This window comes from Physeter macrocephalus, chromosome 2, assembly GCF_002837175.3.
Source record: "Physeter macrocephalus isolate SW-GA chromosome 2, ASM283717v5, whole genome shotgun sequence".
In the NCBI taxonomy this organism is placed as follows: domain Eukaryota; kingdom Metazoa; phylum Chordata; class Mammalia; order Artiodactyla; family Physeteridae; genus Physeter; species Physeter macrocephalus.
This window is the reverse complement of record NC_041215.1, coordinates 470,867-495,749: the sequence shown is the minus strand read 5'-3', so window position 1 is coordinate 495,749 and position 24,883 is coordinate 470,867. Positions and strand designations below refer to the sequence as shown.

At 50.1% G+C, this 24,883-nt stretch overlaps 1 protein-coding gene across 1 annotated transcript in view; it reads left to right on the top strand.

The window, feature by feature from the left end:
* The window catches only part of SLIT3 (slit guidance ligand 3), a 529,198-nt gene that overhangs the window by 437,666 nt on the left and 66,649 nt on the right, over window positions 1-24,883 (top strand). Inside the window, exons 14-20 of the mRNA XM_055079617.1 lie at window positions 65-208; window positions 985-1,128; window positions 3,826-3,989; window positions 5,072-5,204; window positions 13,514-13,582; window positions 15,552-15,623; window positions 16,215-16,286. Coding sequence (XP_054935592.1) covers window positions 65-208; window positions 985-1,128; window positions 3,826-3,989; window positions 5,072-5,204; window positions 13,514-13,582; window positions 15,552-15,623; window positions 16,215-16,286 — 798 coding nt within the window. The remainder of the gene's footprint in view (window positions 1-64; window positions 209-984; window positions 1,129-3,825; window positions 3,990-5,071; window positions 5,205-13,513; window positions 13,583-15,551; window positions 15,624-16,214; window positions 16,287-24,883) is intronic.

Genomic DNA, 24,883 nt, shown 5'->3' with positions numbered 1-24,883 from the left:
CAGCTGGCTGCAGGGCCAGCCATTCCCTCCCTGCGTCCTGACCTGTTCTGTCCCCTCCTTCCAGAAACTTGAGTAACAATAAGATCAAGGAGGTGAGAGAGGGTGCCTTTGATGGAGCGGCCAGCCTGCAGGAGCTGATGCTGACAGGGAACCAGCTGGAAACAGTGCATGGGCGCATGTTCCGCGGCCTCAGCGGCCTCAAGACCTTGTGAGTTCCCAGGGCCTGGGCCAAGGCCAGAGGGAGCGAGATGGGAGAGCAAGCATCAGAGGGGCTGTGAGGGCTAGCGGGCAACGGACTAGGCCCGGGCGCTGTCCTGGCCTGCTGAATCCTGGAGGCGGAGAGACATTAGACATTTCCCAGCCCTGGATGGGAAAGAACTTAGCATGCTAAGCACCCCCCAACACACACACACACACACACACACACACACACACACACACACACTAAAAGACACTAGCCCTAATGTATACACAGGTATAGATTCATACCAGAAACAGGCACACACTCACACATGTACACAAACATAGGCATTACACATGTACATGAAAATGGCATATAGACACACATACAACATGTGGATAAACACATACACAAACAAGCATGTGCATATAAGCACACACACATACACACAAGCTGATGTCCACAGCCACATCTTGATTCTTCCCTCTCCTCCCTAAAATATACATACATACACTAACCACCATACAATATACATATGTACACGTACACATGCATGACACCTGCTTCTACTGTAAATACAGCATCTGCAGCCAAGAATGTGCATAAACATTTACAGGTAGCCCCAGTGGGGACCCAGGCCCAGCTATCACAGGACAAACCTCAGCAATGTGACTGGTCTGAGCTTGGATTTGGCAAAAGCATCCCACTACACAGACACACACACACACACACACCAGTGGGGCACAGTCATAGGAGGGAAAGGATGACACCTGCGCTTGCTCACCCCACCCCTCTCCCTGCAGGATGCTGAGGAGTAACCTGATCAGCTGTGTGAGCAATGACACCTTTGCTGGCCTGAGTTCAGTGAGGCTGCTGTCCCTCTACGACAATCGGATCACCACCATCACCCCCGGAGCCTTCACCACGCTTGTCTCCCTGTCCACTATGTAAGTCCCCCTGGGCCAATGGCGCACTCATTCAGGGCTCCTCTCCTGCAGACCTCTCCTCTCACAACACCCTACTATATTTGGCCCAAGGTCATCTATCCATCTGTCAACTTAAACACTTGGCAGGCTCCCTCCATGTGCCAGGCAGCATTTGCTACTGAGGATTCACAGACGTGGGCCCTCCTTCCTGGAGCTCACAGCATAGCGAGTTGCCACAGAAGGGAGGTCCACAGTGATATGAAAGCCTAACATAGGCTTTGTCGAGGAACACTGGAGCTATGCTCTGGAAGGTGAGTGGGAGTTGGCTTGTTTGAGAAAGCAGGAAGTGTATTTCTTTCAGTGGGAAGAGCATGTGCAAAGGCCCTGTGCTAGGTTGAAGCACAGCAGATATGCAGGACTGAGCAAAGTCCAATGTGGTCATAGTACAGAGTGGGCAAGGCTGGAGTGGAGACCGGGGCCAGGCTGCAGGACTGCCATGGGCCATTTTGGTCTTTATCCAAAACACATCAGGAAGCCACAGAAGGTTTTAAGCAGGCCAGTGACATGATGTGACAGGGGGTTTTAAAATGATGTCACTGACTGCTTAAATGTGTATCAGAACCAGTTAGAATCTAGCTTTCTGGATGAATTTTTCTGCCCACAATGTTCACTGTATTGGTAAGGGAGGCTGTTTAGAATAATGGTGAAAGCTTTGGGCTCTAGAGCCAAATTTTCTGGGTCCATATCCTAGCTTTACCTCTTGTTAGCTGTGTGCCTTGGAAGAGTTACCTCATCTCTCTGTGCTTTAATTGTCCCTTCTCATAATCCACCTCATAGGATTGTTATGAGGACTGAATTTGTTAATATTAGTAAAATGCACAGCAGGGGCCTGAGATATAAAAAGTACTCAGCACATGTTAGCTTTTATGGTTTCTCATAGTATTTCTGTGTGGCTCTGTTACCCTTAGTTGGTGGTTCATTTTTCCCTCCCTTCCCTTCTCCAAAGACCCTTCGGAAGACAGAAGAGAAAGGCTATTGCTGCATCTCCTGTTGCTGCCCGTGGTCATGCTACCATACAGCCACTCCACTGGCAATAAAAGCCAGAGTTACAGAATGTCCTAAAGGCCCCATGCCGTCTAGTCCCTCAGAACCTCCTTGCATTCCAGCCCCACTGGCCTCACTGTTCTGTGCACACCCCAGGCCCACTTACACCTTAGAACTGTGCACTGGCTGTTCCCACTACCTGGAAAGCCCTCCCCCTGGCTCCCTCCCCTCCTTCTATTATTTGCTCAAATGTCAGTCACCTCAGCCCCATTCCACCCCTCTGCCATCACCCCCAGTTCTTCCAGCCTTGCTCTTCTAATTTTTTCCATAGCACTGACCATTTCCTAACATACTATACTTTTTGTTGTTAATTACACATTGTCTGCCTCCCATCAGCTGGAGCATACGTTCCAGAAGGATGAAGGACGGGGATATATGACTGTTTTGTTCACGCCTCTATCCTCAGTGCCTACACCTGAGCCTGGCACTAAGCCTGGCCCATTATATAATGGTTGAATAAGTGGATGAGTTGAATGAATGAGTGACATGAAGATAGAGGACAGTGGGTTAGGAACTAGCACAGGTGGGTTGGTTTATCTCAGCCCACTTCTCACCCCTCCTGGACGCCTCTGCACTGGGAATCCAAAGACACGAAAGATGCCAAGAGGGCTAGAGTCACAAAGCATGAAGGGAACCAGCTCCAACAGGGGAAGGAACTTGCCCACCTTCTCACAGCTACTGAGTGTCAGAGCCAGAATCAACCCCAGGAAGGACTGACTCCCAAGCCCTTAATTGCCATGCCAAACCGCAGCCCCTCAAGGGCTCTCCAGCCCTCTTCTGTAACCTCCCTAAGTTTTACATTCCTCATTTGTGAGATGAGAATACTGTCCCCTCCTTCCTAGGGTTGCTGTGACAAGTCTGAATGAGAAAATGGATTTATAAAGCGCTCAGCCCGGTTCCTGTCCTCTAGAAAACCCTCAGAAAGTGATAGCTGCCCTCATCCCTCCATCTGTCCCATCACTGCATCTGACAGATTCGTATAAAGTGCCTATGCCGATGTCCTGCTAGTTCCCGGAGACACAGAGCAGGACAGACAGACCTGGTCCCTCCCCTCCGGGAACTGAGAGTCCAAGGAGGGAGGCGTTACCAGCTCGGATGGATGCTGTGGAGGAAATGGAGGGGAATGAGGGGGGAGAACGGGACAGGGCAGAACTTTTCATTTCCCTTGAGATGAGGGGCTTCTTTGAGGAGGGGTCATTTAAGCTGAGGGCTGAAGGAAGAGGAGGGGCCAGCCAGGCACACCGTAGAGAAATTCATCCCCGGCCGGAGAAACAGCACACATGAAGGCTCTAAGCGTAAGAAAATCTCGCGGAGGAATTGAGGCAGTTCACACAGCTGGAGCTCATCAAACAAAGGTGGGCATGGTGGCGACTGTGTCCATCCGCGGAGGTCTGCAATGAGACCCTTGCAAAGACCGCCTCCGGGTTTTAGAAGAGAGTCTGTCTTCCTTTTCCCAGACCTTCTACCTCCTTCGTCCTTTCTTCATCCCCTGAACCGGAAGCAGACCTGCCTGGAGAGCCAGGCCCTAGGCTTGCAGACCTGGATCCCAGGACCAGCTCCCACGGGACAAGGGTAGAGGCTAACCATTCAGAGAGGGCCCTTCTCTCCTCCCAGAAACCTCCTGTCCAACCCCTTCAACTGCAACTGCCACCTGGCCTGGCTCGGCAAGTGGTTGAGGAAGAGGCGAATCGTAAGTGGGAACCCCCGGTGCCAGAAGCCCTTCTTCCTCAAGGAGATTCCCATCCAGGACGTGGCCATCCAGGACTTCACCTGTGAAGGTAAGAAGGCTGGGGGCGGGGCAGCGGAGCAACACCTGGGAAGACAAGGAAGCTACAAGAGAAAAGAGGTGCGGGCAGGCGCTAACTGCAGGTCAGGACCCCCCGAGATCTGATTCTCCTCTGCCCTCAGCATGCAGCCCGAGCTCTGAAGGGCTCTGCAGGCCTGCTTCTAGCCCACATGGCTCTGTCGTGCAAATTAAGAACAGGTGCCTCTTTCTAAAGACATTTGACTTCCATCAGTCAGAAATCTGTCATAATATACTGCTTTTGTTAAAACGAGATACTTTACAGCCATCTGTGAAGACACTGTTGTACCAAATATCTTAATCTGCTGTATCCACAGTGAGGTTGGTGCCCATTAGATGGTGGGGCACCCTTGTGCAGTACGCTACCTACACAACTGTACATGGGCACCCTGGGCTGAAGTTTTCCTGCCTGCATCATCATGAGGCTGAGAGTATGTGCTCATGAGAAACAGACTTCAAGATGAGCTTCTGGGAAATTCCTGTCACTGGCTAGGCAGTACGAATACCTGAAGATTCAAGGCTTTGAGTGTCAGGATTCCAGAGGGCATATTTGTTTGCATAAATTCAAGCCAGCACAATTTTTACTTGGTCAACTTTAGGTTATCTAGAGACAGATGAACTGGTTTGTAGATTAACTGAGGTTAAGGTATAATGGGGGATGGGGACACATTGACCACACCAGAGGGATTGTATAGTGGAAGGTGTGGAGAGAGAGAGAGGAGAAGGAGGGGAGTAGATAGGGCCCTGCCCCTACCCTGACCACTCCTTCAGTCAATTTGGCTTATCCAGATCTGGTTAACAGTAACCTCTTCCATATCTAACACCTGGTTAATCAAGTTTTTAGCGTCTTTGTTTTATGTTAAATGTGGTAGAAGATGGGCAGCCCTATTCCCCAACCCAGGTTCATCTTCTTTCCCTTCCAACCACGGATAAGACCAGCAAGCTCCTCATTCCCACTTCTGGCTCAGAGTGGAGGGCTTCCCTTTCCTGCAGGCAGCTGGGTCGGGGAATGGGCCTCGGTCACCTGCGCCATGCTCGCTCCCCGGCTCTCCACAGGCAACGATGAGAGCAGCTGCCAGCTGGGGCCGCGCTGCCCCGAGCAGTGCACCTGCATGGAGACGGTGGTGCGATGCAGCAACAAGGGGCTCCGCACCCTCCCCAAAGGCATCCCCAAGGACGTGACGGAGCTGTAAGTACCCCCCGACCACTGACACCCCGTAATCCCGCCACTACGGGCATCCGTCACACTTCATCCCTGCCAGCAAGACAGCCTGGGGATGCCCTATCTGAATGGGTCCCAGCAAGGTGGTGTCAGAGCCTCAGCAGGGAGCAGGCAGCAGCTTGCACACGGGGACAGGAAGCTCCCCTCCCCAAGCCTCTGCCTGGCAGGTGACGAGTATCCAGAATACAAGTGGGAGGGCTGTTGTCTCGTTTTCTCTATCACCCCCAGTCCCCTGCTCTGCACCCTGCCTTCTAGAGTCCCCCATAGTCCCTCAGTCTGACACCAGAAACAGCACAGGATAATCGTCAAAACATGGGCCCACAGGCACTATGGCTTACCAGGCACTTCTGCAAATATGATCCTGTTCTACCTTAAAAACACCCATTTTACAGATGAGATCTTAGTTCTGGGTTCTGCTCACTCGCCACCCAGGAGCCTTCTTATTCCATAGCCCAAGCTCCTGACACTAACTGCTCAGGGGTTCCTCCTGCCCCAGAAGCTCCCAGTTAGATGAAAGAGAGGCCCTTCTCTTCCTGAAGGGCTCTTACTATTGTGGACAAAAACGTTATTTCTGCCCCCGGGGAAGCTCAAAGAGTCCCACAGGCAGGGAGGCCTCTCGAGAATGTCCCAGGAGCAGCGCGGCTGCATCCGGATGAGCACCACACACTGGCAAAGGCATGCAAGCCACGTTCAGTCTCCCATTCATTCACTCGACACATATTTGTCGGTTGCCACTTGCGTCAGGCACTCTGCTAACACTGGAGAGACAGTGGTGCACAAAACAGGCATGACCCCTCCACGCGTGGGCTGCTGGTTTAGTGGGGGAGGTTGACATTCACTCGATCATCTCAGAGGCACATGTGACACGACAGCCGTGAAAAGCGCTACAAAGAAGAGGAATCAAGGTTGCTATGACATCCGAAAGTAGGGAGATTTGACTTCGATGTGAAGATTGGAGAAAGCTGCTCTGGGGAGGGCGGCGGGGGTGGAGCTGGAATCTAAAGGGCAAGGAGTGGATGACGGGAAGGGAGGGAGGCTGCCCGAGCTGAGGCCGTGTGCTGGGATGGGGCAGAGCCAGGAGAGGGCCCGGCCGGGGCACGCCACCGCCCACCTCTCACTCTGGCCCTCTCTGCGCCGACCCCAGGCACACCCCCTCCTCTGGGCCAGCTTAGCACGCGCCCTCTGGCTCTGCCAGTGCCTCATGGGGTGGAAGCTGACCACGCTCTGGTCTAGAATGGCTGAGAGGTTCCTGGGTGTGTGTTACAGCTCCCGGCGTCTCCTGACACTCAGCGAGGCTGTAACGAGGGCTGCCAGCCCAAGGGAAAGAAGGAAAAGTCGGGATAGTCACTAAAAATCTGTGTCGGCCCTGGGTTTGGGCTGGGGCCGTGCCCTCAGATGTACCTGAGCAGCAGCGTGGTGAGCTCCACGCCCTTTCCCGGCTGGGCTGGGCTTGCGGTGGGGACTGCAGGAAATGACCCAGGTACATGCCTCCTTCCTGGGCTAGTTGAGTGCCAAGGGTCACGTGTCAAAGAGAAGAAAATGCCATGAAAACAGGCCCTCAGACGCTTTTCCCCAAAGCTCACGAAACACAGATTGAAACGACGAAGATAATTGGCCGTAATTATAAGGTAAACTTCAGAGCTTTGGGAGGAGACCTGATTTCCTGCTTTGGAAATGATGGTGCTTCCCTGTGCCAGACGTGGGTTCCAGAGCTCGCCAAGGAGGGCAGCCCTCAGCCCTGTTCGCAAACCATCTCCCGGAGGGGAGAGGGAGTATCTGGGGAGGGCAGAGAGGGAGGCAAGAAAAGAGACGCCAGAGAAAGGGAAAGCTGGCAGGCCCAGAAAACGGGGGCTTGGAGGTCGCTTGTTCAGGGACACTGGCTGAGTCCAGATTCAGTGTTTCCAACACTGGCTTTCCAGCTCCCTTGACATCATTAGTTATCTCGGGCAGAGCTGCCAACTTACAAAACAAAATTAAGTTTAATTCACTGAGAAGGGGTGGGGAGATGTATGTGTGTGTATGTATATGTATGAATGTATCTGTGCGTGTAAACAGATGAAATGCAAGCTCAGAGAGGTTAACTATATACCTATGTGTATATATATTCAAACTGTATTGAATAATTCAAAGGTATTAGAGCCAGGCACCGCTCCAAGGCTTTCCACAGCAAGTCCCATCTAATCTTCATAATCACTTCAAGGTGGTGATTATCATCAACCTCATTTTACAGATGAGGAAACAGAAGCTCAGAGAGGGTAATTAATTTGCCCAAGGCCACACAGCTATTAGCTAGTGGATCCTGAATATGAGGCTCAGCTGCCTGACTCCGGAGTTGCCTGGGCATCACCCCAGGCCCCCAGTCGCACTCCTGGCTTGGAGTTGGGGCTCCTGGAAGGTGGCTGGCCCTCCTCCTCCTTCACCACTCAGTAGGTCGAAGAATTCTTTGTGCGGCCCTCGTCAGCACCACAAAGCTCGAAACAGAAATGGGGAACAATCCCTTCAACGCTCCGTGTGGATTTGCATGCGAGGCAGCTGGGGCTGAAACAGAGCATTTAAATGCAGATCAACGCAAAGGTTGACCTGCTCGAAATGCTCTAGTAGTTCTAAGGCTGGCAGGGCAAGAGTGCAGTCTTCTGAAAGGGTCCCTCCGGGGCCTGGGATACAGGCTAGAGGCAACGTTGGAGTTCAGAGTGTTCATGAAGGGCTTCCTACAAAGAGTGCTTTCCCACACAACCACGTCTGCATTTCTGAAGTGAAACCTTTTGATTCCTCATCTTCTGATCCTCGATGCCAGGTCGCCAGGGACATTCTGCACTTAAAACAGCTCCCTCGCGGGTCCCACTTGGCTCCGCAGTGCCCAATGCAACAGCACCTGGGGAGTTCTGGGGTCTTCATCACACAGACGATGCTTCCTGAGCATCTACTGTTGCCCGCTAGTGTACAAGGACGCTCTAGTGAGCAAAACAGACATGGTTCTGCCCCATCATCACAAACTCACGCCAAGGATGTCCCTAGGGGGGTGCGGGGGATGGTATCAGGGAAGCGATGCTCAAGCGGAGGCCTGAGCATCTGTGTGAGGTAACTAGACAGGGAGGGAGAAGAGGGACCAGCGGGTGCAAAGACCTGCCCCCGCACCAAGAGGAACGTGGGGCTTTCGAGGAGGGGTAAGGTCAGTGGAGGTGGAACCAGAGGGCAAGGGAGAGTTTGCTGTAAGGTGAACCAGAGAGGCAGGCGGGGACTGCAAGGGTTAATTTCGTGTGTCAACTCAGCCACGCTGTGGTGCCCAGTTGTTTGGGCAAACGTGAGCTAGATGTTGCCATGAATGGTACTTCGTAGATGCATCAACATCTACAGTCAGCTGGCTTTTGAAGGAAAGGAGATCACCCTTTCTAATGTGGAGGTGGGCCTCATAAAATCCGTTGAAGACCTTAAGAACAAAAAACTGAGGTTTCCTGGAAAAGAGGGAATTCTGCCTCCTGACTGTAACATAAAAATCCTGCTTGCGTGGTTGGGAGTCCGCCTGCCGATGCAGGAGACATGGGTTCGTGCCCCGGTCCGGGAGGATCCCACATGCCGCGGGGCGGCTGGGCCCGTGAGCCATGGCCGCTGAGCCTGCGCGTCCGGAGCCTGTGCTCCGCAACGGGAGAGGCCACGACAGTGAGAGGCCTGCGTACCAAAAAAAAAAAAAAAAAAAAAAAAAATCCTGCTTGCATTTCAAGTCTGCCTGCCTGACCTTCCTTAGAATAAATTCTCTCTTCATCTCTCTCTCTCTCTCTCTCTCTCTGTGTGTATTAATATATGTGTATATGTAATATATTTGTATTTCCTGTTGGTCTGTTTCTCTGGAGAATCCTGACCGGTACAGGACAGACCACAGAAGGCTTTGCAGGATTTGAGCAAGAGTTGGGTAGCCCTCCTCCAACAAGCAGTGGAAGACAGGGAAGGATTTTAAGCAGGGAGAGAGGCCGATATAATCAGCATAGTCCTAACCAGAGCCAGGCTAGAGCCCAGGGCGACTGGCATGGTAGGCTCCAGAGGCTCCAGAATCATCTGTGTCATGTGGTCCCTCCTCCAGGGTCCTGAACCTCCCTGTGTCAAATGAGGATGCTGTCAGCATCCCTGAATCCCAGTGGTCATTTGTGCATTTATTCAACCGTTTAGCAAGTGCATGCATTTGTGGAGCACGGCCTGCCCTGCAGATGGAGCTAGGCCAGGCCAAGGGCACTCCTTGACACCACTGTAGGTTTTTGTCTTTTTAATCCAAGGTCCTGTGAACAGCCTTTCACCACATTCATTCATTCGACAAATATTTGAGGCCCTACCATGAGCTGAGCTGAGCATACTATGCTCTGGGATACAGCAGGAAACAAAACTGGCAAAACCCCCTGCTTCGTGCAGCTTACATTCTAGTGAGGGTTAGCAAATCAGTTACAGAGTAGAGCATGTCCTCTTGGGCTGAGAAGGCCAAAAGTGAAAATAAGAGACACAAAGTGGAGAGGTGAAGCAGCATAGGGCTGACTTCTCGGGCTCTGGAGTCCAACAGATCTGCGTTTAGATCCCAGCTCCTGAGCTTACTGCTTATACCTCTCTGCGCCTCAGTGTTCTTGCCAACAAAATGGACAAATATACCCAGCAAAATACACCCCCCCAACGCCAGAGGATTAAAGGAGATAACAGACCAGAGTATTTCTCTCAAAGCACTGGCATGTACACCTCAGCTAATGCCGGTGAATTTTGTCTTGATTTTGTTATTGTCCTTGTCATTGTGCTGTCTGTGAGGTTGTTATGAAATGATCACCCCAATAAGACCAGTTACCATCCATCATCATATATAGTGCTATTGACTATATTCCTTATGCTGTACATTTCCTCCCCGTGACTTATTTATTTTATAGCTGGAAGTGTGTATCTCCTAATCCCCTTCACCTATTTCATCTGTCCCCTGGGCCCCTCCTCTGGCAACCACCAGTTCTCTGTATCTGGGAGTCTGTTTCCGCTTTATTTTGGTTTTTAGATTCCACATTTAAGTGAAATCATACAGTATTTGGCTTTCTCTGTCTGACTTATTTTACTTACAAAATACCTTCTAGGTCCATCCATGTTGCTGCAAATGGCAGAATTTCATTCTTTTTATGGTTGAGTAGTATTCCATTGTATATATACCACATCTTCCTTTTCCATTCATCTACTGATGGACACTTAGGTTGCTTCTATGGCTTGGCTGTTGTAAAGAAGACTTCTATGAACATTGGGGTACAAGTATCTTTTTTTTTTAATAAGTTTATGTATTTTATTTATTTTTGGCTGTGTTGGGTCTTCGTTGCTGCGTGCAGGCTTTCTCTAGTTGCAGCGAGCAAGGGCTACTCTTCTTTGCAGCGCGCAGGCTTCTCATTTGCGGTGGCTCCTCTTGTTGCGGAGCACAAGTTAGAGGCCCACAGGCTTCAGTAGTTGTCGCATGTGGGCTCAGTAGCTGTGGCTCGCAGGCTCTAGAGCGCAGGCTCAGTAGTTGTGGCGCACGGGCTTAGCTGCTCCGCGGCATGTAGGATCTTCCTGGACCAGGGCTCGAACCTGTGTCCCCTGCATTAGCAGGCGGATTCTTAACCACTGCGCCACCAGGGAAGCCCGGGGTGTACATGTATCTTTTCAAATTAGTGTGTTCATTTTCTTTAGATAAATTCCCAGAAGTGGAATTACTGGATGTATGGTAGTTCAGTTTTTCGTTTTTTGAGGAAACTTCATACTGTTTTCCATAGTGACTGCACCATTTCACATTCCCAGCAGTGCACAAGGGCTCCCTTTTCTCCACATCCTTGCTGACACTTGTTGTTTCCTGCCTTTCTGACAATAGCCCTTCTGACAGGTGAATGAACTGACCACAGTGTGATCTGCCCCACCTCCCGCTGTCCTCCCTTCACCCACCAGACTTTGGCCTCCCCAGCCTTTCCTTCAAGTTCAGGGCCCTCCCCAGGCTGCAGTCTCCTATGCTGCATCTCCTCCTTGGCTGCATCTTTCTGCGGGAAGCTTTGGGCATTGTCTATCACTACACCTTGTTCCTTTCCTTCAAAGCACACATTGCAATTTGTAATTTATATTACTTTATGTGTGTGTCCCTTCTCCCTCCCTCCCTCTCTCTCCCTCCCCCTCCCCCTCTCCTTCTCTCACTCTCTCCTTCCCTTCTCCCTCCCACACACACATTAGATTTTTAAATGCCAGAAAGTAGACACCACCCCTATCTTATTCACCAGTATATATGGTACCTGGCACATTGCAGTTGCCCAATAAATATTTCTGCCTGAATAAATGCCTACATCAGTGAATACATTTCTCTTAGTTCCTCTGCCTGAAGGCATAATCTAAACAAATGTGCGCGGCTGAATTTTAAGTCAGATGATCAAGCTCCCTGAAGGCAGAAATGGGGTCTGGTTCATCTTTGTATCTCCCCCAGCGTCTAGCATAGTTCTTAGAGCAATAGATATACAACAAAGATTGAGGACCAAAGGGACATTAATCCAACATGCCATGGCAACCAGGGACCGTGTGGGGTCCTGCCCAATGTTCTGTGCCACGAGGATCCCTCAGGGCCAGCCAAGGGAATAAAGTCACTTGGCCTTAAGGTAATGCCCAATGCCTTACCTTTAAGGTAAGGTAAGGACAAGTTGTCCTTAAAGCTAAGCCCGGTTTGGTCATTGACACACTTATCCATATCCTATTTTAACCCATTTCATCCCATTCAGTCATTTTGTGCTGGGTCTACTGGATGCCAGGCAGTTTGCTAGCACCACATTACTCAAAATGTGGCCTGTTGGGCTTCCCTGGTGGCGCAGTGGTTGAGAGTCCGCCTGCCGATGCAGGGGACACGGGCTCGTGCCCCGGTCCGGGAAGATCCCACGTGCCGCGGAGCGGCTGGGCCCGTAAGCCATGGCCGCTGAGCCTGTGCGTCCGGAGCCTGCGCTCCGGGAGAGGCCACAGCAGTGAGAGGCCCGCGTACTGCAAAAAAAAAAAAGCAACAACAAAATGTGGCCTGTAGACCATGAATGAGCTCCACCATCTCCCAAGAGCCTATCAAGAATGCAGACTCTCCAACCTGATGGCAGACCTACTGGATCAGAATCTGCTTTTTAGCAAGATCCCAGGTGATTCATATGTACATTACAGTTTAAGAAGCCCTGAGCTAGAAACGGGTAGACCTAGGGTCTGCCTTTGTGGAGCCTAAGGCAGGCATGGCACCAACAAACAGCAGCAGCCGGATGTTGACTGTTAATGGAGAGGAAGCTATGAGAGCTTTATATCAAGGGAGACTCACCCAGGAGATGAGAGCAGACCTTATAAGCCATCTTGAAGATCTTGCTATTTTGTCCTTAGAGCAACAGGAAGCCCAGGGAAAGGGGTCTACAGCAAGGGTGGGGATAAATGAATTAGCCCATATCCCCTCTCTCGGGTAGTCATAACCTTTGTAATTCATCATCAAAACACGACTTCCTTCTCTGTCTTCAACCACGCTCGGGTGTCTGATGAGCAGGTTGGGACAGGACCCCGCAGTCCGGGCAGGTCTAGGCTCAGCCTTTGCCCATTCAGGAGGGGTCTCCTTCTGTTGGTGCGGCCGCATTCTGAACCCCGTCCCCTCCTGCATGTGGTCCTCCTGCTGGGGACTCTAGCACAGGGCTCCAGGAACATGCCCTGTCTCCTCAGTTTCCAGATGCATATCAGAGATACTCAGCACGGAGTGAGGGTTCTTAATGACTCAGCTCTCCACACACTCCAGTAGCTAAATAGAGGCCATTTGGAACTGTGATAAAACTGCAGTCAGAGAGACCTGGGTTCAAGTCCTAACTCAGCCACTCGCTGTGTGACCTTGGGCAAGCGTTTTAACATCTCTGAACTTCTGTTTTCTCAACTGTGAATCCCTGCCATGTAAGGGTATTGTGCAGGCCAGGTACAAAGTGGGTGCTTTATTCAACAAATAATTTATTGAACACCTACTGTGTGCCACTCTGTACACAGTCTTAGGGGGCTCCAACCCTGGGCAATTTTAGGCAAGAGCCCTGCCATCATGGAGCTTAGCAGCCCAGTGGGGAAAAGTGTCATTAGTTGAGCAATCACACAAATAAATATTAGATGACAAATGTAGTATATGCTTTGAAGTGGGGGGAAAAAAGAGCCATGAGAGAGCAAAACAGGGACCCAATCCAGCCTGGGAAGTCAGGAGAGGCATCCTGAGATAACGGCAATGTGCCCAGTGTCTCTTTGCCCGACGTGGCTCTGCACCTCTCTTTCAGGTACCTGGAAGGAAACCACTTAACAGCCGTGCCCAAGGAGCTGCCCACCCTCCGACACCTGACACTCATGTAAGGAGCCAAGTGTTGGTGGGATATTTCATTTTCTGTCCTTAGGGAGTGCGGGAAACTGATGCAGAGGGTGGGTAGGGCGGCGCTGCAGGCTTTGGGGGCATTCCTGCACTTGTCCCCCTGGGTGGAGCAGCAAGAAGCAGCTGGGAAGGATGGGCTGGCCGGATGTGCCAGGTCCTACCCAGTGAGGACTTCATGCAGAAGTACCCAGATCCTGGCCTCCTTGGCCACCTGTGGCACCTTCCTCCTTGGCTTGGAGCCTCTGACCTTCTGGTCTCCCAATTAAATTCCCGAGATCCCTCAGTTTCTTGCAAGCTGTGGCTGCACTTGGGTTTGCCAAAAGCATAAATTTGGCATTTCTTCTTCCTCCTTCTTTAGTTACTCAGAAAATGTTCTAAGGAGCTGGTTCAAATTGAGGTTCTTTCAGGTGGGAGCAGGTGGCTCCAAGTCGGCCAAAACCCAGGAAAACCTCTGAATGAGGGGCAGGGCTGCTGGGCATGGGCGTGACCCTGGAAGCTGGGGAGTCCTTGAGCTTTGTCCCTCACTGCCTTGCCAAGAGGGCACCCAGGATCCTTGGGCAAGTGCTGTTGAAAGATGCCCCATCTGCTTAGGGGGCAGGGAGCCCCGGAGCAATGGCCCTCAACCTCAGCTGATTATATATCACAGTAGTTTGGGGTTTGTTTTAAATACTGATGCTCAAGCCTGCCTTACACCAATTAAATCGGAATATCTGGGCATGAAACCTAGGCCTCAGAGAACTAAAGCTCCCCAGATGATGCTAATGTACAGCTGATGTTGAAAACCACTGCTCTGGATATTTATCCTCGGGGAGAAGCTGGAGCTTGCAGTTGGCAAAGGACCACACTCCCACCAACCTCATTCCCCCAAGAGAGAATCTGATAAGATGGAATAAATGAATAGTGGAAGAGAGGGATGGTGGAGGGGCTATGAGGAGAAGAATTGATCAGGGGGAAAAAAGCACTACAACAAGGAGAAATTGTTACCTTATGTGTTATGTTTTGCTGGTAGAATAAAATCGATGGATAGACACAATTGAGTGTTTGAATAGCTGAATAAATAAATGAATGAATGAATGACAATTGGTGGAATGACTGCATAAATCTTCAGTAAAAAAAAATGAACATTTGGACTAATGGGTGGATAGGTGAATAGATGGATGGGTGGATAGATGGATGGATGGACAGATGGGCCAACAGATGGACAGATGGGTGGCAGATGGATGGATGGGCTGATGGACATATGGGGAGGATGAGTGGATGGGTGGATGGATGGGCAGACAGATGGAGGGGTGGACAGATGGATGTATATATAGATGAATGGGCAGATGGGTGAATAGACAGATGGGCGAATGGGTAGATGAATGGGCAGATAGGGAGATAGGTGGATGGACAGACAGACCACTGGATGGATGGATGGATGGGTGGACGAATGAATGGGCAGATGGGTGGATGGATAGATGCATGGATGGACAGATGGACAGATGGGTGGATGGATGGAAGGATGGATGGGTGGATGGATGGGTGGATGGATGGAAGGATGGATGGGTGGGTGGATGGGTGGATGGATGGGTGGATGGATGGGTGGATGGATGGATGGGTGGATGGATGGATGGATGGATGTTCTGTTCCCCGGGACATCACTCCTAATGATTAGGATGGTTATTGCCTGACACGTGCGTTAATTAACATTGGAGGAATAGAAGGATGGATGGATGGATGGATGGATGGATGGATGGGTGGATGGATGGATGGATGGATGGGAAGATAAGTGGATGGACAAATGGATGGGTAGATGGACAGATGGATAGATGAACAGGCAGATGGGTGGACGGACAGGTGGATGGGTGGATGGATGGATAGCAGGCATGCATGCATGTGTGAAACTTGGGAATGACCCCCTTTGGATGCAACTAACAGTACAATGTGACCCTTCTGCTTACTTTTTCTAGTGACCTGAGCAACAACAGCATTGGCACGCTGACCAACTACACCTTCAGTAACATGTCTCACCTCTCCACCCTGTGAGTACAGTGAGATGCTGTGATTAACATGGGCCTGATGCTAAGTGCATCCTTCCTCTGTCCCCTCAGGCTTACATGCTCCACTCTAGCGATCCTCAGAGCTGTGGCTGACCCAGCACAGGGCAGACCTTAATCATCAGAAGGAAAACAGAGTAGGTCAGAACTCCACTGTCTGGGCGGTTAGAGAGGAGTTGGCACCTAATTACTTCTGAAAAAGTTCCTCCTTACAATACCTTCTGTGATTTGTGAATTTTCTCTCCCAGTGAGGGTTTGCTCAGACCCATTTATTTCCCATTACCTCTGTACACTGTGAGGGCTCACCATCTGACAATAGACGGAGGTGATGGCAAAGCTGCTTAGGGAGCCAGCCTGCTAAGGAACATATGAGGAAACTGGGAAATGAAGCCAGTGAGCTTCCTGGAGTGATGGGGAATGTTTCTCTTTCCCTTATCCCTAGGATGCTTTTTGTCAGTCTATTAAAATTGGGAGGGTAAAGAAACCATTTGCTTTGACTGGTCCAGTGTGGACAATGCAAGCATCAGTAGCTAAGAATAGGAAGAGCCAACAGAGCCTGTGTGTCCTCTTCCACAGGATCCTGAGCTACAACCGGCTGCGATGCATCCCCATCCACTCCTTCAATGGGCTGCGGTCCCTCCGAGTGCTGTAAGTACCCCAGTGCGCCGACTTCAACTTATACTTCGCTGGGTAACAGCAGGCAGGACTGAGCACTCCTGTTCCCTGCTCTTCCTTTGCTCAAAGCCCACCCTGCCCGCCATGCGTCCCTCCCCTACCCAACACTCTTAATTTGCTCAGTGGGGCGGAGAGAGCTCATGCTTAAGAGTCGGTCATTCCCTGTTCCAGCTCACTTCCTCTGTGGAACCTGGCACAGATCACTAACTCCTCCGAGCTCCTACTTCTTTATGTGCAAAATGGGATCCATAGCACATCCCTTGCGAGGATTAGGATCTGCAATTCTATGCAATTATATTCTGCACCCTAGCAGAGCACGCTGTGCAGCACTTGGCCGCTCTTCTGGTGATCATTACATCACAGTTGGTCCCTCTGGCTTCAGAAGGGCGACGTTAACACTGTGAACCTCCGCAAGGAAACCAAGCTCATGCAGCGGAGAGCCCAAGCTGGAAGCCAGCGGCCAGGGCCAGCGCACACACATAGCCGTCCGTTCCCAACTGAGTCGACTCATAAAGTATCTTTAAAGTTTTAATAAGTTGCCAACATTTAAATATCAGGAGGTTTCTCATATAAATCCTGATTTCTACACTCTCTTGGAAAATGGAGAGACCTGGCCTCCCAGGGCTCCCCTCTGCATTCCTGCAGGGCTGAGCCGCCCCGCCCCTTTGAACAGAGTTCTGCAGTCTGCAGCCTCCACATCACCCACCCACCTCTTGTCACCTTAGGATACCTGCCTGGCCCTGGCCTGCACAAGGGTAGTGGACAGCCAACTGAGGCAGATGAGCTCTGAGCAAAGGCAAGATAGCCATGGAGTCCCCTGCTTTCCAGGCATGGCTCTGCCCCTCCCTAGCTGTGTGTCTTCTCATGATGAAATCAGATAACGATGGTAATGGCCTCACAGGGTCTTATGAGGATTAAATGAGATACTGTACGTAAAGCACTTAGCACAGGTCTGGCCCGTGGTAAACACTTTATATTCATTTGTTATGGCTATTCTCACATGAGCACTTGTAAGAGCAGGAATGGCACCTCACTACCACCCCAACCCTGGGCCCATTGTCACCTGATATTTCTGCCTGCCCATCTTGCACCTATTTTGTTGGCAAGGGAGGACCCTTTGAATGATATTCCCATGAGAACAGAGATGCCGGACACTCTGCCCCCAAACCTATCAACTTCTTTCGCTTCTGGCCCATTATGACTATAATAGTGAAAACCATATTTTATGGGGCTTTTCATGGTCATTGCCTCATAGTGCTGTGTGGTTGGCAGGGTTATGCCCATTTTAAAGATGGGAAAACTGAGGCCCAGATTGGTGAAGTCGCTGGCCCAAGATTCAGCAGTCAGGAGGTTGCAGAATCCAGCCTCCTGACTCACAGCCCCGGGATCCTTCCCAGGACCCAGTCACGGTCGGCAAACAGCACCCAATGAGCAGGTCCATTTCGGAGCCTCCAGGCTGATGTGATTTATTGAGGCCCACAAAACACCAGTGTCAGCGACAACACCCGCCACATGTCATCTGTGCTGTTATTAAAAATCAATTCTGTGGGGGGCAAAGAAGTACCCGTGCTGACAGTGTGCAATCTGTTACTGTCACTTATTTATTATCTATCTTCTCTGGGGAGCTCGAGAATGGAAACATCAGCAGAACCGTTTCCCTGTTTCGAGTTGAACACAACGGGAGATGGGCTCATCTCATTGGCTGGGGCTGGACCTGCTGCCCTCCCCCCCCCCGCCGCCATCCCCCCTCAATCCCAGTCTATTGTCCCCCATCCCAGTCTCCCAGTTCTGGGCACAGCTTGGCTGCCAGGGGGTGCGGCCTGCCATTTCAATGGGATCCGTGTGCCTATGTTCATAATTAGAGTAGTGCTAGTTGGGACAGCTCAACATGTGGAAGGGAGAAAGAGAACGTTTGCCTGTCCATCTGTCTGTCTACCAGGGTGGTGGGGTGCACATCACCCCCCTGTCCAGGATTTCCTCCTTCCTCAGCACCTCGTTGGTGTCACTCCAGAACCAGTGCTGTCATTAGTTCACCAGGAGTCCACATAAAACATCCAACACACTTGTGCTTGCTTCTTGAATTCAGAATGAGTAGGCTTTCCGCACCATCATTTTAGAATCATGGGCTCTCATAGATAAAAGAGGATCTTAGAGGCCCTCCTTCCAACTATCTACCTCAGTGGGGAGCAAGCATTTTCTGCATAAGGGCCAAGGCAGGAAAAATTAAAATGTTTATGGGCTGCATTTCTTTTATGATATTTGTATCCTTTCTCCCAGTAATTGCACATCTAGGAATTTTTACGACAGGGTATCCAAAAAGAGAGAAAGGTTCTCTGCATTAAGATCTTGGTTGAACTGTTATTTTTAACCTAAATTTTAAATATTACCCAGAAGGCCACAGTGGGGAAATATTTAAGTAAAGCATGATGCAACCAGTCGGTGCAGTGCAATTATTAAAAGAGGAAAACGAATAGCAGAGTGGGAACCTGTTTACCACATTGCATTACGTGGAAAAATAAACCTAATTTGTGTATTGTTACAATTATAACTATATATGTACAATTGTATCATATATACAAATTAGGTTTATTTTTCCACATAACACTATGTGAAACAGGTTTCCACACTGCCATCTAGTAACTGTAACCATATCAATTATAACATTGATAACCATGAAGAAGGACTACAAGGGAACATGGGCAAATAAATGAAAAAAACCATTGATAGCTAACGGGTAATATCAAATCATTTCTATGATAAATGAAGACAAAGTTAAAGATAAATGAAGGCAGTAACATTTATAATTTGGGAGGTTGGGAAGCAAAACAGGATTTTGGAAATCAGAAATTGCAGTACCTGTAACTGCATGTGGTCATTCATATATTCTTTTCTCATTTCTAACGGGTTTCATTAATTTGATTAGAATTTCAGAAATAACCAGAGACCCAGGGATGCTGGCAGTTTGGGGTGAGGAAGGAGGATGAGCGGCAAGGTTCAGCCATAGACAAAGGCCAAAAAACGTTCTGGAAAGCAGCAAGAAAGACCTGACATTTAGGAAGGAGAGAGAGAAGGAGGGGGAGAGAGTGTGTGGGGGGTGGGGGGGCGGGGCTGGGTGTGTGGGGGTGTGTGTGTGTGGGGGGGTGGATATGAATACATTTCAGAGACAGGATATTGGTCAAGGAGCTTCGAGAACGAAACTTTGTGTGAAAATATGCTTCTCCTACCTCACTCCTAATCTAAAAATAGCCGGAAGAGAACATCCTCCTGGACATTCTAGTCCTTTCTCGGGGATCTGTGTGTTCCCTGATCTTTGCCCCACGCCGAGCCACACGCCTCGCGTGCGTGTGGTCCCCTGTCATGCCCCGGCCCCAGCTGCAGGAGGGCCACCTGGAATCAGCGCCAGGACTGTGTCCGCGTGTGCTTGTGAGGGAACAAGCAGGATTATCATTCATCATCCATATTTTTTTTAGCTCGTGTTCCCTGAAATAAGACTTGCTGCTTGCTGTTTATGCACATGTGGCTATTCACCCTGCTCAGCTGGTTGCATGGACCCTCCCTACAACATCTCTGCAAAGGGCTCCATTTGCCCTTTTGCTAGATTACCTTCAGAGACTAAGAGCTCGCTCGCTTCCCAGACAACCCCATTCCATTTTTGACCAGCTATTGAACATCAGGCAATTCTGGTGAGCCAAAAGGTGACTCCTTGTGGTCCTGGTGTGGCCCTTTTGTGCCACCAAAAAAAAAGAAAAAGTTTAATTATGAATTTTAGAAGTGGGGAGTGATTCTCAGAAACCCTGTCCAAACCACTCATTTATAAGACAAGGAGGCAGATTCAGAATGGTTTAATGACTTGCTCATCATTCACTCCTTCATCCTTTCCTGAATGCCCACTGTGAGCTAAATGCTATGCTAAATACCGCAGCGGGTGGGGCACAAATAGTGAATGTAGCACAGTTCCTGCTTTCAGAGATCACACGGTCTAGAACAGGAAATAGACAAACAACTACAGTATAGGGTGATGTCTGTGAAAGAGCCATAGGAATACAAGTGAGAGGCACGGAAGCCAGTACTGGCCATCAAAAAGACTTTCTGGGCTTCCCTGGTGGCACGGTGGTTGCGAGTCCGCCTGCCGATGCAGGGGACATGGGTTCGTGCCCCAGTCCGGGAGGATCCCACATGCCGCGGAGCGGCTGGGCCCGTGAGCCATGGCCGCTGAGCCTGCGCGTCCGGAGCCTGTGCTCCGCAACGCGAGAGGCCACAGCAGTGAGAGGCCCGCGTACCGCAAAAAAAAAAAAAAAAAAAAAAAAAAAAAGACTTTCTGAGAGATAGTTATCACTGCTGACATTTGTTAAACCTTGACTATGCACCGCACACTGGGCTAAATGCTTTAGTTACATTGTCATATTCACTCTTCCCATCAATTCTCTGAAGAATATACCACCATTATCCCCATTTCCCAGATGAGGAAACAGAGGCTTGGCAAATTTGAGGAGCTTTCCCAAAGTGACACAACGAGGCGAGAGTAAAGATGGGATTTGAACCCAAGACTGTTTACTCTCAGAATCACTGCTCTTAACTTCTGCTCCCAAGGCCGAGTCTGGGATGCCAGAGGGAGTTACCCAAAAAGGGATGGGAGTGAAGAACATTCTAGGCAGAGAAAATATAAATGCACTGGACAGAAGCCTGGAAGTCAGGCAGGGCATGTGCATGGGGGTGGAGGCGTGGGATATACAGGAAGCTCCAGGTGTGGCTGCAATGTGGCTTCTGGGTGTGGGAGCAGGAGATGCTGCTGACTAGCCATAAGGTGGGAGCAGACCAAGGCTGGAACCCATGTCTCCTGGCTTCTAGCCCAGTGTTCTTTCCACCACCTTCCATCCTGCTCTGTCGTAGGTTATCATCTATTTTTTTTTTTTTAAAGAGCTACTACCCAGACATCACTGTATCTTTTTTTTTTTTTTTTTTAAGATGTCGGGGGTAGGAGTTTATTTATTTGTTTATTTATGGCTGTGTTGGGTCTTCGTTTCTGTGCAAGGGCTTTTCTCTAGTTGTGGCGAGCGGGGGCCACTCTTCATCGCGGTGCGCGGGCCTCTCACTATCGCGGCCTCTCCCGTTGCGGGGCACAGGCTCCAGACGTGCAGGCTCAGTAGTTGTGGCTCACGGGCCTAGTCTCTCCGCGGCATGTGGGATCCTCCCAGACCAGGGCTCGAACCCATGTCCCCTGCATCGGCAGGCAGACTCTCAACCACTGCGCCACCAGGGAAGCCCCCATCTATTTTTATTGCCTCTCATTTCAGACTTTTCTTGAAGACTGCGGGGGGACATGACCTTTTAAAAAATGGAGTGTTTTTTTTCCTTGCCCAGAGAGGCCTGGGATGAGAATTAATGAGTGGGGTGGCATGAAAGACATGGGCCGAAAGGTGATGGACACAGGGCAGCTCTGCCAAAGTTCAGTGTGTCTCCTGGAATCCTCCACGGGGCTCCTTTGGGATGATAGGCTGCATACCTTCACGCTTCTACTCTAAGCGGGTAACGCCTTGAGAGGAATGGCCCCAAATATGTCCAAGAACATAGAGGGGGGGAAGGAGTCATGACGATGCTTGCAATAATCGTGGCTGACCCGAGTGAGGGCTTACCGTGTGCTGCCCCTGCATTGCATCCTGCACCAGCTGAACCCCTTGCACTGTATCTTTAAATCCTAGCTTAGGAAGCAGTATATTAGATCCCTTCCTGACTAAAGGAAAAGAAAATCAGTTCAAACCACCTTAGGCAGAAAAAAGAGAATTTATCGATGCAGGTAACTGAAAAATGCAGTAGTAGGTATTAGATTCTGTGGCTGGATGCAGGTACTCCAGTGGCACTGTCAGAAATGCATCTCTTTCTGCCTCTCAAAATGAAACTGCCTCTGTCCTAGTAGTTCCAAGGAAAGCCCCAGAAATATCTCTCAGTGGCCTACTGAGGTCACATACTCAACCTCAAACCAATCACTGTGACTCCGATTGGGTAGACCTGGTCCATAGCTCTGCCCATGAGGCCAGACCACTTGGACTCAGAAGTCGGGAGGGGTGATTCCCTATGGAAGAGGGAGGAACTGTTACAGAGAAGAGGAGAATGATGTTGATCAACCCATACCCCCCAAAAGCTATCTACTATAAGTAGATACTAAGAATTCCTCTATTTTAGAGATGAGAAAACTGAGGCACAGAAATGATGTCAGTTGTTTCAGGTCACACAGTGATTATCAGAATAGGGGTTCGAACCCAGGCTGTCTGACTCCAGACCTTAAACCCCAGGTCACCTGGGAGTGGCCTGTGTTGCTCAGAAGAGAATTCACCCACCCCATCCCACATTTAGGATGAGGATAGCTCCCGTCATCTGTCGTACAAACCGTGAGCACTTAGAGATTCGGAGACCCAGATTCAGGCAACCTAGAACTGACAGGGGATGGTTATGCCCTCCAGTTGCTCTCATGATGTCCTCATCTGCATCCTGAAATTCCCTAGTCTGCCTTAACACCTCCTAAGAGTGAGGAGGGAAAAAAGAGTCCCGGATGCTTGAAGATGAGTCATTCCCAGTTCAGAGTTGCTTGCCTGCACCAGCTCCCTGTGAGGCGTGAGGGAGAACGAGAGGGAAAGGGGGAGTGCTTAGTGCTTCCTGGGAGGGCACATTCGTGCCATTCCCCTGGCATCCTTTAGGAGGGTGGCTGGACATGCAAGAGTCCTTCTTCGGGGGCCAAACCAGGAGCCAGAGCCTGCAGTGTAGGCAGATTTCTTTAGCATTGTCCCAGTAAATTACTGCCCCATTACTCTGCAGTTTATCGAGACCTCAGCGGATCAGCTCATAATAAATGGCAGTGTGACTTGCAGGAGTCACAGTACCAGAGCTGCCTTTGGGTCATTTGGTGTTTTTAAATTAGGGCTTTGTGCCTCTCCAGGGGCCGGAGCCGCATTCAGAAATGATTAACAGCGGGGCTGAGTGTGTTCGCCAAACAGCAAGCAGCCGTGAAGTCATCCAAGTTAATAGCAGGCGGGAGCCAGTGTGATTCATAAGTAACCACATGGATTAGAGACTAAATGATACTGATAAAAGTGTGAGGAAGTGCTTCTAGCCCCTTCTTACTCAGGTTGGTGAGAAGCTTCCACGAACACTCTTTAGAGGACTGGGTACCCCCATCCTGCTGTCCTGGCTGCCTAAGCTTCAAGGAGAGCTTTCACCCTGCCATTCAGGGAGACCAGGGATCTGGGGTGGGGGTGGGGGGCTAGCACGTGGGTGTTAGAAATGCAGAACCTCAGGCCCCACCCCAGACCCACTGAATCAGAATCTCTGGGAATGGGCCTCAGAAATCTGCATGTGTATTAGCCCTGATGCTCAGTCAGCTTGAGAGGCTCTGCTCATTATTAAGTGTAATTAAGCTCACATCTATATTTCAGCTGAAGACCCAGGGCAAGCTAACATCAGCTAAAAGGAAAACAGAAGAGCAGATTCATAAGTTACTATCCTGTTTACACTGTCACAGTCAACGTTAATCACCCCCTTTGTTTAACTAGGGTTCCCTTCACAGCCCAGGGGACGGTGCCCCGCAGCCACTAAGGAAACCTTTGAGTTTCTACGAATGTCACTCCTTGCATTTCACGGGCCAGCCCCAAAGTGAGTCAGCAGTTTGGGGATTTTTTTATATGCAGTGGATGACTAACCCTTCCATGGAGGGTATAACCCATGAATTGTGGATTTGCTCATGTTGTTACTTGAGCAGCGGAGCCATGTTCCTTCCATTTTTTTTTCAAAAACCCGTTCTCCAGGCACTTATTGAAAGGTCAGTAGGTGCCACCACCCTGCAAGTGAGCATAGCTCCCAGCTATTACACCGCAGGGTGGAGAGAGGCATGATTAAAGCCAAGCAGGTTGCCTGGCCCCTCGGACACACTGTCGGATAATGCACTCAGGTGCACACAAGAACAACACCCACATAGGTGTGTGGGTAATGCCACACCCTTTCCCATAAAGATGAGTGTCCGGCTCCAGGGAGTCTCCCCAGGAGCTGAGTGCCCCCTTCCCTTTGTCTTCTGAGCTGGGATTGATAGCATTTCTCAGTCTCCCTAAAATCTCTCTAGGTGAATATGAAGGGAACCAGTTTCTTGATCTGTACCAGGCATTGCTCAAGACCTTTTACAAATATTAATAAGGTTAACCATTTAGTGCTTAGAAAATGCCAGGCTCTACGTGGACTAATGCACCCACAACCGAAGGTACCTTCTGCGGCAAATCTTTTTACTTTCTTTCATTCCCATTTTATTATAGGAAACCAAGGCACAGAGAGGGTAAGTAACTTTCCCCATAGTCACACAGCTGGTAAGTGACAGAGTCAGGGTTTGAATGCAAGCAGCCCAGCTCCAGAACTTCTGGTCTCAACCACAGTTCTTCACATTATCTCTGAAACCCCGTGCCTTCACTAGATTGCTCTCTGTTTCCATGTTTCAGGTACAAAAATGGAGGCCAGGAAAAGGAAAGTAATTCACCCAGTGTTCCAAAGCTGAAAGGGACTGATTTCTGATTCCATCCCAAGTCTGCCTGATT